This window comes from Tamandua tetradactyla, chromosome 20, assembly GCF_023851605.1.
Source record: "Tamandua tetradactyla isolate mTamTet1 chromosome 20, mTamTet1.pri, whole genome shotgun sequence".
NCBI classification, from domain to species: domain Eukaryota; kingdom Metazoa; phylum Chordata; class Mammalia; order Pilosa; family Myrmecophagidae; genus Tamandua; species Tamandua tetradactyla.
Window position 1 is genome coordinate 20,510,256 of NC_135346.1, and position 12,973 is coordinate 20,523,228.

A 12,973-nucleotide genomic window follows, 5' to 3' on the forward strand; every position below is an offset into this window, starting at 1 on the left:
TTGTTTATCCACTTGTCTGTTGATGGATTGCTTCCATCTTTTAGTGATCGTGAATAATACCATTCACGATCCATTTGTGGCACCTCTTTCATTTCTTCTGGGTATATACCAAGTAGTGGTATTGTAGGGCCATAGAACAACTTGATACATAGTTTTCTAAGGAACTGCCAAACTGTCTTCCATAGCGGCTATACCATTGCACATTCCCACCAGCAGTAAGTAAGTGTCCCAATTTCTCCCCATCCTCTCCAACATTTGTAGTTTCCTGTTTGTTTAATAGCAACCATTCTTACAGGTGTGAGATGATATTTCATTGTAGTTTTAATTTGCATTTCCCTTATAGCTAAAGAAGATGCATATCTCTTCATATTTTTTACCCATTTGTTTTTGCTCTTCAGAAAAATGTTTATTCATATCATCTTCCCATTTTAAAATTGGATTGTCCCGTTTTAATTGTATTTCTCTTTCAGGATGTTAAGTATATCATACTACTGCCTTCATACTGCCTGTTCAGTGGTCTGAATTTATTCTTATGTTGTTTCCCTTCTAAGTAGTGAATCGCTTTTCTCTTGCTGCTTTCACATTTGACAGTCTGATTAGTATGTGGCTTGGAGTAGGCCTATTGAAATCTATTCTGTTTGGGGTCATTGGGCTTCTTTGATTTGCATATTGTTTTTTGTAAGTTTCCCCCCATTATCTCTTCAACTAATCTTCTTAGCCTTTTAGTCTTCTCTTTTCCTTCTGGGACACCAGTGGTTCTTAGATTTGTGCACTTCATGTTGTCTCTTGTTTCCCTGAGATCCAATTCCACTTTTTTCTATCTTTCTTGCCATTTGTTCTTTTGTGCATTTGAAGTCAATGGTGCTGTCCTCTAGATCACTTATTCTTTCTTCTGCCTCTTCAGATTTGCTGTTGTATGGCTCTAATATATTTTTAATTTGGTCTACAGTATCTTTCGTCTCTGTGAGAGCTGCTATTTTTCTGTTTATTCTTTCACATTCTTCTTTATGCTCTTCTAGTGTCTTCTTGATATCATTTATGTCATTAGGCAACCCATTAAATTTATTAAGGAGATTTATATGAACATTTTTGATTACTTGTTCCAAATTTTGACTCTCCTCCAGTATTTTCATTTGGTCATTTTGCTGGGCCATATCTACCTGCATCTTCATGTGCTTTGTGATTTTCTGTTGCCTTCAAGGCATTGATCATCTTCATAAGGTTATTTTGTAAGTTGATTTCTCTCAGGGCCATTTTAAATCACGTTCACTTCAGCTGGTTTAAAACATGAGACCTGAGCTTAGGAGCATGGAATGGAAATCCATTCCGTGGATTTTTTTGATGTACACTGTTTAGTTTCCAAGTATTTGGGGATTTTCTTCTTATCTCTCTGTTATCAATTTCAAATTTGATTCCAGTGTGGTCAGAGAACACACTCAGATTTTACCACCTTTCAAATTTGAGATTTGTTTTATTGTCAGGATGTGGCCTAACTTTGTATATATTCCATGGACACTTGTAACAAATGTGGAATGTTTTATAAATGTCAGTTAGATCCTGTTGATTGGTGGTATTGAGTCTGCTAGCTTCATTTCCAGCTCCCCAGAAGGTGTTTTCCTTCTTCATCTCCAAAAGTCACTGGCTGGTGGACTCTCTGCTTTGTGGTGCTGCAGCATTCTCTGCTGTCTCAGAATCTCCTGCTTTCTCCAAAATGTTTCCTCTTTTATAGGATTCCAGTGAAGTAATCAAGACCTACCTAGAATGGATAGAGACACATCTCCACCTAATCCAGTTTAATAACTACTCCTGATTGAGTCACATCTCCAGGGAGATAATAATCTAATTAAAGTTTCAAATATACAGTACTGAATAGGGATTAGAAGAAATGGCTGCCTTTACAAAATGGGATTCAGATTAAAACATGGCTTTTCTAGGGTACATACATCCTTTCAAACCAGCACAGTTCTTCTATATCTGTGGATTTGTCGTATAATTGTGGATTTGTCTATTTCTCCTTTCAGTTCTGTCAGATTTTGCTTCACTTATTTTGGAGCTCTGTTCTTTGGTTCATATATATTTTAAAAATTGCTATTTTCTTGGTGGATCGACCTTTTTGTCATTATATAAAGTCCCTCTAAGTACTTGTAATTTTCTTTGCTCTGAGGTTTCCTTTATCTGATATTAATATAGCTATTCCTATTTGCCTTTTATTAAAATGTTTGCATCGTATACCTTTCTATCCTTTTACTTTCACTCTGTCTAAATCATTACATTTGAAGTTAGTTTCTTGCTGAAGGCTTATGTTTGGATCACATATTTTATAATACACTGTTAATCTGTCTTTTAATTGGTTTATTTAGACAATTTACATTTAATGTAATTACTGATAGGGTGTTTTTATATTCTCATTCTATGTTGAAATTTATTTTTTCATCCTTTTTTCCCCTCTGTTTTCTTTACAATAGTAATAGTTATTTTGAAATCCTTTTCTCTCAACTCCTCAGTCTTTTTTTTTTTTTTATATGGACAAGCACTGGGAATCAAACCCAGGTCTCCAGCATTGCAGGTGAGAACTCTGCCTGCTGAGCCACCATGGCTGACCCCAGTCTATTTTATTGATTATTTTATCACTTGATTGTCAAGCACTTTTTCCTGCCCTTTCATATGTCTAGTAATTTTTTTGTAAACAATACAATTAGTAGGTGATATATTTAGAGTCTTCAGGGAGAGAATGCTACATTGAATATAGGAATTATCTCATTGCTCCTTTCTTTCAGTGATCTTAGCCTTATGTTGTTTGTTGTTCATTGCTTTTAAATAGTTGCTTTAATTTTTTTTCCAGCTTTTATATTTGTCTATGGTAGGAGAGTAAGTCTAATACACAGCTACTCCTCTGCTGAAACTTGTCTTACAATTAAAAAAAATTTTAATACTGATGTTATATCTTTAAAATGAATCATTCTGTTTCCTGTGGCACAACAGTATTGTTCATTAATGTCAGAAAATGCCTAGTACAATTCCTCTTTTAATTTAGGTACTCATGGTAGTAGCAGAATCTATAAAGAATCGTTACAAATGAATTTAAGTAAAACAATTCATTGGGAGCCTAAAGGAGCCAGGCATATTAACAGTTGCCTGATATGTAGATAAATTTTCTTTTCAGTTAGAAATGTATAAAAACACCAAATAATCCAGTATGGTAATTTGGGTTAAAATATATTTTATTTTACATATATCTAAAGTGTTAATAAAACTAAAATTTTACTGCAAAGTCAATTGCTTTTGCTATCAATGGCAAAAGTGATTAAAGATAGGCTAGTCGTTTACTTAAGTATAAAGAAACTCTTGATAGATGCTAAAATCTAATATTTAATTAAGATTTATTAAAAGTGAGAACTACCCAACCTATAAAATCTTATTTTTGTACTAAAAAAATTCTTTACTTGTCATTAGCAATGTTTTGGACTTTTTTAAAATACAGAATAACAAGCATCTGGCTTTATGTGCCTCAGCAAGAGGTAAGGCCTACATAAAATTTGGATTAAGAATTTCAGACTAAAAGATGAGTATTTATGGTAATAGAGGAATAGAATGGATATACCCCATGAGAATATTTTATAGTTAATTGCCTTATTATCTATGCAGATGGGCCCATGATAAGATTATTTATAAATGAATAAGATCTTGATTTTTATGTCTTTATAAAATTCTTTGCCTCATTGCAGCAAACTTTTATGATGAAGAAAAATATAAGGAGGTATCAGTCCATTGGGGTTTACCTTGGTGACATAATCCCAAGTGGTAATGTCTTCACATAATTTGTTATTTTATTTTTTTGCTAAACCTTTGCTTCTAAACTAAATCTAATACCGTTTCTTCACTTAAACATGACTCCCAAATTTGAGAGTGTGACTGTATTTGACCTGGCAGTTGTATTTATGTTGAAGTGCTGTTGACAATGGATTTAACAAATTTTTGAACTTCAAAGAATGTGGACATTCAAAAATACTTGAAATATAACTGTATGTCACCAAGTTTGATTCTACTAGAAAATTGGGGACTTGCTCACAAGTCAGATAAGATAATTGTCATAGATTTTTGATAAGGTAGATTTCAAAATGCTCACATGGACATGATAATATATATGTATCTGAGCTGAATCTTCTTTCCCCCATTCTTTCCTCCTTTCTGGCTTTTCCTAATCTCCTCCTTCCATTCTCCCACCTAAAAAAAAAAAAATCTCAAAACAACAACAAACAAAAAAACCTTCTCTCTTGCTTTACTTCTCAAATTCTGCAGGATGGACATGTAGAGGTAGCACGTTTGCTTTTGGATAGTGGTGCTCAAGTAAACATGCCTGCAGATTCATTTGAGTCTCCATTAACCCTGGCTGCCTGTGGAGGACATGTTGAATTGGCAGCTCTACTTATTGAAAGGGGGGCAAATCTTGAAGAAGTTAATGATGAAGGATATACTCCCTTGATGGAAGCTGCTCGGGAGGGACATGAAGAGATGGTGGCACTACTATTAGCACAAGGTAAAGCAGTCTTCTTAAGTATATATATATTGTCAATTTCTTTTGACTGTTTTGTGTCAGTGCCAATGAAGTTTACTACACTGAAATATTATGCATTGATGATGAAATAAATTATTAACACCCTGGAAGGAACCAAAGAAGTAAAAAAATAGAGATGTTTATCACAATTTAGAACAATAATATGTTTATTTTAAGTTTTTGGTTTCAACTATTTTTATGTTTTCCCTAGGAGCCAATATAAATGCCCAGACAGAAGAAACCCAAGAAACTGCTCTTACCTTGGCTTGCTGTGGGGGGTTTTCTGAAGTTGCCGACTTCCTGATTAAGGCAGGAGCTGATATAGAACTTGGCTGTTCCACGCCTCTGATGGAGGCTGCTCAGGAGGGACACCTGGAGTTGGTTAAATATTTACTGGCTGCTGGTATGTGGCTTCAAAAATACTTTTTTAAGAAAAAGACCTTCAGTTTGCTTTCTTAACTTTAACAATTGACCTTAACTTTTTTATTTCTAAAAAGTTGAAAGATAGCCCCCCAGTTTAATTGCTCTTCTTCTGCTCCTAAATCTCTAAAATATAATTTTTACGAAGAGTTCTTTTTGTTATTATTCTTTGCTTAAGAACCATAATGCTTCTCATTGACCTTCTGTATTCATTGAATAATTTGTGACTTCTGAAGGGAGAAGTTAGTTCCTCTTAGTTTCTGCTAACGAGGAGATGGGGGTAACATTATAGAGGTTAAAATTTGGTGCTTTTAAGCATCTTCATTTCTTGATATTTAATGAGTCTTTTAAAAAAAAAGAGTGGGAATTTTATTTTCCTTGGCAGAAATATTTAATTTTTAAATTAATTTTTAAATATTTAATTTTTAAATTAAAATAAAACAGTCTTTCGAGATATAAACATATGCCTGGAACAACAACAGCAACAACAAAACAGCAATAGCAAACCAGCTAGTAGACACTTGGCTAATACCATAAATAGCATGAATGTATTTTTATATAGCGTATTTTTAGTTTATATAGAGCAAACTAAGGATATACCAGAAAAAAAAAATGGATCCAGGTAGATATAAACATTATATGTTCTTTAGAAATAATGTAAAATATTTCTTTTTATCTGGCTTCAATATATTATTTAAAACTTAGGATACAAAGTTATTATTATGTAAAGGAAACAAAATATTTACCTTAACTTTATTCATCCTTTTTGGACTTTCACTGTTAACATTAGTTTAAATTCAGCCAGCCTCAGTTTTTCCTTTAAATTATTATTGAAATTATTTCCTAAACCTACACTGTTAATGTTTTGGATGATTGGTTAAGTATTGAACTAAGGCAAAAACCAGCCATAAATCTGACCTCTTTTCTGACTCAATATTATTAATCACTGTAGTAGTACTAATTACTGTAGTTTTTTTCCCTCATTAATAACTGTCCATTTCCCAATTGGTGGACATTTCTCTATCATTGGTTACATTTCTATATTCTTCCTACATGCTTCTCTTAAGTAAAAGTCATGCTATTGTAAGAGGTTTTTAAAAGACAAAATAAATGTTTATTAGGAAATTATTGAATACCAGGAGGGAGTGGTCAAGATGGCGGCTTAGTGAGGTGTGGAATTTAGTTCATCCTCCAAAGCAGCTAGGAAGTAGCCAGGAACAGTACAGAACAACTGCTGGGGCCACATCAGTGACCAGGCACACTGAGTACACCAATCTGGACAGGCTGGGCCAGCTGCCATCCCACCCAGAACCATGAGTCCCCCAAGCCATGGAATGGCTGGCACCTCTCCCCAACAGGCTAGTTTCCAGAGGGGAAAGGAAAGAGACTTGAGTAACAGCAAGTGGCTGAGCTCAGCCAAGCTCCAATTGTGGAATTAATTAACAAATTCTGACTACTAAAAATAGGCCCCCAGCCCAGCTAAATCTGTATAAAAGCTGAAGTTACTAGTTTTTACCTGGTGTAGAAGGGGCAGGGCTGGGGCAGTGGGGAGACAAACTAGACAGGTGTTTTGGACTGGACAGCACAAAATACTTGAAAGGGTCTGGACACTAAAAATAATTGGGGGCATGTAAAACCTAGAGAAATGCAGAGCAGCGTTCCAACTTAAGCTCTTGATTAACAAACTGGAAGAATGGGAATCCTGCTCTGAAAAGGATTTTTTTTCTTTATTTTTACTGCTTAAAACTATTCTCATCGGGGCGGTACGACAGTGGCTCAGTGGCAGAGTTCTCACCTACCACACCAGAGACCCGGTTTCAGTTCCCGGTGCCTGCCCATGTAAAAAAATAAAATAAAAATAAAATGTAATCAGGGCCACACTTAAAAAAAAAAATGCTCCCAGACTCCAACTGCCCCAGGCAAGGGCGGAATTAAGCTTGTCTGAGAGGCAAAGAGGCTAGCCAGATGAAAGGAGTTAATTCCCTGGAGGCTGTGCCTTCCCCAGGGAAGGGGTGGAATCCCTCCCTTAAGGAATTCAGACCCCAGGGATTGGAGAACTGAATCCATTAAAGCCAGTCTAAACCTCACCTCTTTCTCAACCATGCCCCCAGCAGGAAGAGTCTGCTGAAATTAAAGCTACCACATTGCTTTATACTGGTGGGACCTGCAGGCAGACAAGCGCCACGTAGTGGGCAGGATAGGAAAAACACAGAGTCCAGAGGCTTCATAGGAAAGTCTCTCAACCTGCTGGGTCTTACCCTCAGGGAAAACTGATAGAGGTGACATTTTCCTCCTGAGAGGAGGCCAGGCTCATCTAGGAAAATCTGACAGGAGTCTATAATGTCTAAGTAGACCATCCTAAGAAAAAACAAAGCACATACAATCAGAGCAACAAATGAAAACAAGAACTGAAAAAATCTGATCCATTAAATAAAACCTATGCTAGAGGTCTAGAATAAGCTGAACTGAATGTCAAAAAACAGGTGGAGAACAAAGCCATCCATCAAGAAAATACTAGATAAAAAAGTGAAAACAATCTCCAGAATAATTAAGGAAATTAAATGCCTACATGCCAGCAAAAAATAAAGATCCAAACTAGAAAAATTGAAGCTACGGCCCAGTCAAAGGAACAGACCAAAAATTCAAATGAGATACAGGAGTTAAAACAGTTAATTCAGGGTGTTCAAACAGACTTGGGAAATCTCATCAAAAACCAAATCAGTGAATTCAGGGAGGATATAGAGAAGGCAGGGGATGAACAAAAAGAAGAAATCGAAAGTCTGAAAAAACAAATCACAGAACTTATGGCAATGAAAGGCATAGTAAAAGAGATGAAAGAAACAATGGAAACCTACAATGTTAGATTTCAAGAGGCAGAAGATAGGATTAATGAGCTGGAGGATGGAACATCTGAAATCTGACAAGCAAAAGAAAATATAGGGAAAACAATGCAAAAATATGAGCAGGGACCCAGGGAATTGAATGACAACATGAAGAGCATGAATATATGTGTTGTGAGTGTCCCAGAAGGGGAAGGTAAGGGAAAAGGAGGAAAAAGACAAATGAAAGAAATTATCACTGAAAATTTCCCAACTCTTATGAAAGACTTAAACTCACAGATCCAAGAAGTACAGCATACCCCAAACAGAATAGATCCAAATAGGCATACTCCAAGACACTTAACTAATCAGGATGTCAGTGGTCAAAGAGAGAGAATTTTGAAAGCAGCAAGAGAAAAGCAATCCATCACATACAAGGGAAGCCTAATAAAACTTTGCTTAGATTTCTCAGTACAACCGTAGAGGTGAGAAGACAGTGGTATGATATATTCAAGATTTTAAAAGAGAAAAAAATTGCCAACCAAGAATTCTATACCCAGCAAAACTGTCCTTCAGAAATGAGGGTGAGGATGGACCATGTGGCTGAGCAGACAGTTCTTGTGTGCCACACCAGAGACCCACATTCAATTCCCAGTGCCTACCCATGCAAAAAAAAAAAGAAGGTAAAATTAAAACATTTTCAGATTAAAAAAATCGTTGTGAGAATTTGTGACCAAGAGACTGGCTCTGTAAGAAATACTAAAGGAAGCGTTAGCGACACATAGGAAAAGACAGCAGAGAGAAGTGTGGAAATGAAAACTATCAGTAAAGGTAAAAAGAGGAAAAATTAGATGTGACATAAAAATCCAAAAGGCAAAATGGTAGAAGAAAGTACTGTCCTTACAGTAATAACACTAAATGCTAATAGATTAAACTTCCCAATCAAAAGACATAGACTGGCAGGATGGATTAAAAAGCAGGACCCATCTATATGCTATCTACAGGAGATGCATTTTAGACCCAAGGCCAAACACAGTTTGAAAGTGAAAGGTTGGGAAAAGATATTTCGTGCAAACAACAATCAGAAAAGAACAGGAGTAGCTATACTAATATCCAACAAATTAGACTTCAAATGTAAAACAATTAAAAGAGACAAAGAAGGACACTATGTACTAATAAAAGGAACAATTCAGCAAGAAGACATAATAATCATAAATGTTCATGCACCGAATCAGAGTTCTCCAAAATACATGAGGCAAGAACTGAAAGCACTGAAAAGAGAAATAGGCACATCTACCATAATAGTTAAAGACTTAATTCCCCACTCTCATCAATGGACAGAACATCTAGACAGATGATCAATAAAGAAACAAGAGAATTTTAATAATATAATAAATGAGCTGGACTTAACAGACATTTATAAAACATTATAACCCACAACAGCAGATGCATCTTTTGCTCAAGTGTTCATGGATCATTCTCAAGGATAGACCATATGCTGGCTCACAAAGCAAGTCTCAATAAATTTTAAAAAATTGAAATCATACAAACACTTTCTCAGATCTCAAAGGAATGAAGTTGGAAATCAATAACAGAGGGCCAGAAAATTCACAATATATGGAGGCTCAACAACATATTCTTTTTTTTTTTTTTTTTTTTTTTTTTTTAAGAGAGAGGGAGGAAAGGAAGGAAAGACAGAGAAGGAAGGAAGGGAGGAAGAACGGGAAACATTTTTAAACATTTTCTTGTTTTATTATATTTTGTTTGTTTGCTTGTTTTTTACATGGGCTGGGGCCGGGAATCGAACCGGGGTCCTCCGGCACGGCAGACAAGCACTCTTGTCCGCTGAGCCACCGCGGCCCGCCCTCAACAACATATTCTTAAACAACCAATGGGTCAAGGAAGAAATTACAAGGGAAATCAGTAAATATCTCGAGGCAAATGAAAATGAAAACACAACGTATCAAAATTTATGGGATGCAGCAAAGGCAGTGCTAAGAGGGAAATTCATTGCCCTAAATGCCTATATCAAGAAAGAAAGAGTAAAAATCGAGGAATTAACTGTTCGCTTTGAAGAACCAGAGAAAGAACAGCAAACTAACCCGAAAGCAAGCAAAAGGAAAGAGATAATGAAGATTAGAACAGAAATAAATGAAATTGAGAACATGAAAACCGTCGAGAAAATCAGCAAAACCAGGAGCTGGTTCTATGGGAAAATCAATAAAACTGATGGACTCTTAGTGAGGTTGACAAAAAGAAGAGGCGAGGATGCAAATAAATAAGATCAGAAATGGAATAGGAGACATAACTACTGACCCCACAGAAATGAAGAAGGTAATGAGAGGATACAGCTTTATGCTAATAAACTAGACAATGTAGATGAAATGGACAACTTCCTAGAAAGGCATGAGCAACCAACATTGACTCGGGAAGAAATAGACAGCTTCAGCAAACCAAGCACAATTAAAGAAATTGAATTAGTCATTAAGAGGCTCCCCCAAAAGAAAAGTCCAGGAGCAGATGTCTTCACATGTGAATTCCACCAAACATTCAAGAAAGAATCAGTACCAATCCTGATCAAACTCTTCAAAAAAATTGAGGAGGCGAGGAGGTTACCTAACTCACTCTATGAAGCCAATATCACCCTCATACCAAAGCCAGACAAAGATACTACAAAAGAAGAAAATTACAGACCAATCTCTCTAAATGGTATAGATGCTGAAATTCTCAACAAAATTCTTGCAAATCGAATCCAGCAGCACATTCAAAGAATTATACACCATGACCAAGTAGGATTCATCCCAGGTATGCAAGGATGGTTCAACATAAGAAAATCAATGAATGTAATATACCATATCAAAAATGAAAGCAGCCAACACGATGAGCAGTCTCACCACCCTCCCCCTCTCCGTGTGGGACATGACTCCCAAGGGTGTGGACCTTCCTGGCAACATGGGACAGAGATCCTGGAATGAGCTGAGACTCAGCATAAAGGGATTGAGAAAAACCCTAGAATGAGCTGAGAATTAACATCAAGGGATTGAGAGAACCTTCTTGACCAAAAGGGGGAAGAGTGAAATGAGACAAAGTGTCAATGGCTGAGAGATTCCAGACATAGTTGAAGTTGACAGTTATCCTGAAGGTTATTCTTATGCATTAAGTAGATATCACCTTGTTGTTCAAGATGTAGTGGAGAGGCTGGAGGAAACTGCCTGAAAATGTAGAGCTGTGTTCCAGTAGCCATGTTTCTTGATGATGATTGAACAATGATATAGCTTTCACAATGTGACTCTGTGATTGTGAAAACCTTGTGTCTGATGCTCCTTTTACCTACCATATCAACAGATGAGTAGAACATATGGAATAAAAATAAATAATAGGGGGAACAAATGTTAAAATAAATTTAGTTTGAAATGCTAGTGAAAAATGAAAGCGAGGGGTAGGGGGTATGGTATGTATACTCTTTTTTTTCTGTTATCGTTTTATTTCTTTTTCTGTTGTCTTTTTATTTCTTTTTCTAAATCGATGCAAATGTTCTAAGAAATGATGATTATGCAACTATGTGATGATATTGAGAATTGCTGATTGTATATGTAGAATGGAATGACATGTTAATATTTTTGTCTGTTGTTAATTTTTAAAATTAATAAATAAAAAAATTTTTTAAATGTAAGCAGAAAAACCACATGATCATCACGATTAATGCAGAAAAGACATTTCATAAAATTCAACACCCTTTCTTGTAGAAAACACTTCAAAAGGATAGGCATAGAAGGGAACTTCCTTAACATGGTAAAGGGAATATATGAAAAACCCACGGCTAACATCATCCTCAATGGGGAAAAACTGAAAGCTTTCCCCCTAAGATCAGGAACAAGACAAAGATGTCCACTGTCACCATTGTTTTTCAACATTGTGTTGGAAGTTCTAGCCAGATCAGTTAGACAAGAAAAAGAAATACAAGGTATCAGAATTGGAAAGGAAGAAGTAAAACTCTCACTGTTTGCAGATGATATGATACCATGTCAAAAAATCCACAGCAAAACTACCAGAGCTAATAAATAAGTACAGCAAAGTGGCTTTTAGGAATATAACTAAGGATACTAAAGACCTATACAAAGAAAACTACAAGAAATTGCTAAAAGAAATTACAGAAGATCTAAATAAATGGAAGGGTATACTGTGTTCATGGATTGGAAGAATAAATATAGTTAAGATATAAGTTCTACATAAATTAATTCATAGATTCAATGCAATACCAATTAAAATCCTAAAAACTTACTTTTCAGAAATAGAAAAACAATAACCGAATTTATATGGAAGGGCAGGATGCTCCAAATAGCTAAAAATATCCTTAGAAAGAAAAATGAAGTCGGAGTTCTCACACTACCTTACTTTAAAGCGTGCTACAAAGCCACGGTGGTCAAAACATCATGGTACTGGCATAAAGATAGATATACTGATCAATGGAATTGAATAGAGTGTTCACATATGTACCATCTCATCTATGGACAATTAATCTTTGATAAGGCAGTCAAGCCAACTCACCTGGGACAGAACAGTCTCTTCAATATTTGGTGCTTGGAGAACTGGATATCCACATGCAAAAGAATCAAAGAGGATCTATATCTCACACCCTATACAAGAATTAGCTCCAAATGGATCAAAGACCTAAACATTAGATCTAAGACCATAAAACTTTTAGATGAAAATGTGGGGAAATATCTTATAAAACATATAATAGGAGGTGTTTTCCTATTGATTTTACACGCAAAGCATGAGCATTGAAGAAAGGAATAGATAAATGGAAACTCCTCAAAATTAAACACTTTCGTGCATCAAAGAACCTTGTCAAAAAAGCAAAAAAACAGCCTACACAATGGGAGATAATATTTGGAAATAACATATCAGATAAGGGTCTAGTCTCCAGAATATATGAAGAGCTTGTTCAACTCAACAACAAAAAGACAAACAACCCAATTACAAAATGGTCAAAAGACATGAACAGGAGAGGAAATACAAATGGCTAAAAGGCACATGAAAGGATGCTCAACTTCCTTGGCTATTAGGGATATGCAAATCAAAACCACAATGAGATATCATCTCATACCTACCAGAATGGCCATTATCAATAAAAAAGGAAACGACAAGTGCTGGAGAGGATGTGGAGAAAGAGGCA

General features: G+C 35.7%; 1 protein-coding gene across 5 annotated transcripts in view; it reads left to right on the forward strand.

The window, feature by feature from the left end:
- Nucleotides 1-12,973, forward strand: part of ANKHD1 (ankyrin repeat and KH domain containing 1) — a 147,245-nt gene that overhangs the window by 65,516 nt on the left and 68,756 nt on the right. For all 5 annotated transcript variants that reach the window (XM_077137183.1, XM_077137184.1, XM_077137186.1 and 2 more), the window contains exons 8-9: nt 4,300-4,537; nt 4,767-4,958. In XM_077137183.1, coding sequence (XP_076993298.1) covers nt 4,300-4,537; nt 4,767-4,958 — 430 coding nt within the window. The remainder of the gene's footprint in view (nt 1-4,299; nt 4,538-4,766; nt 4,959-12,973) is intronic.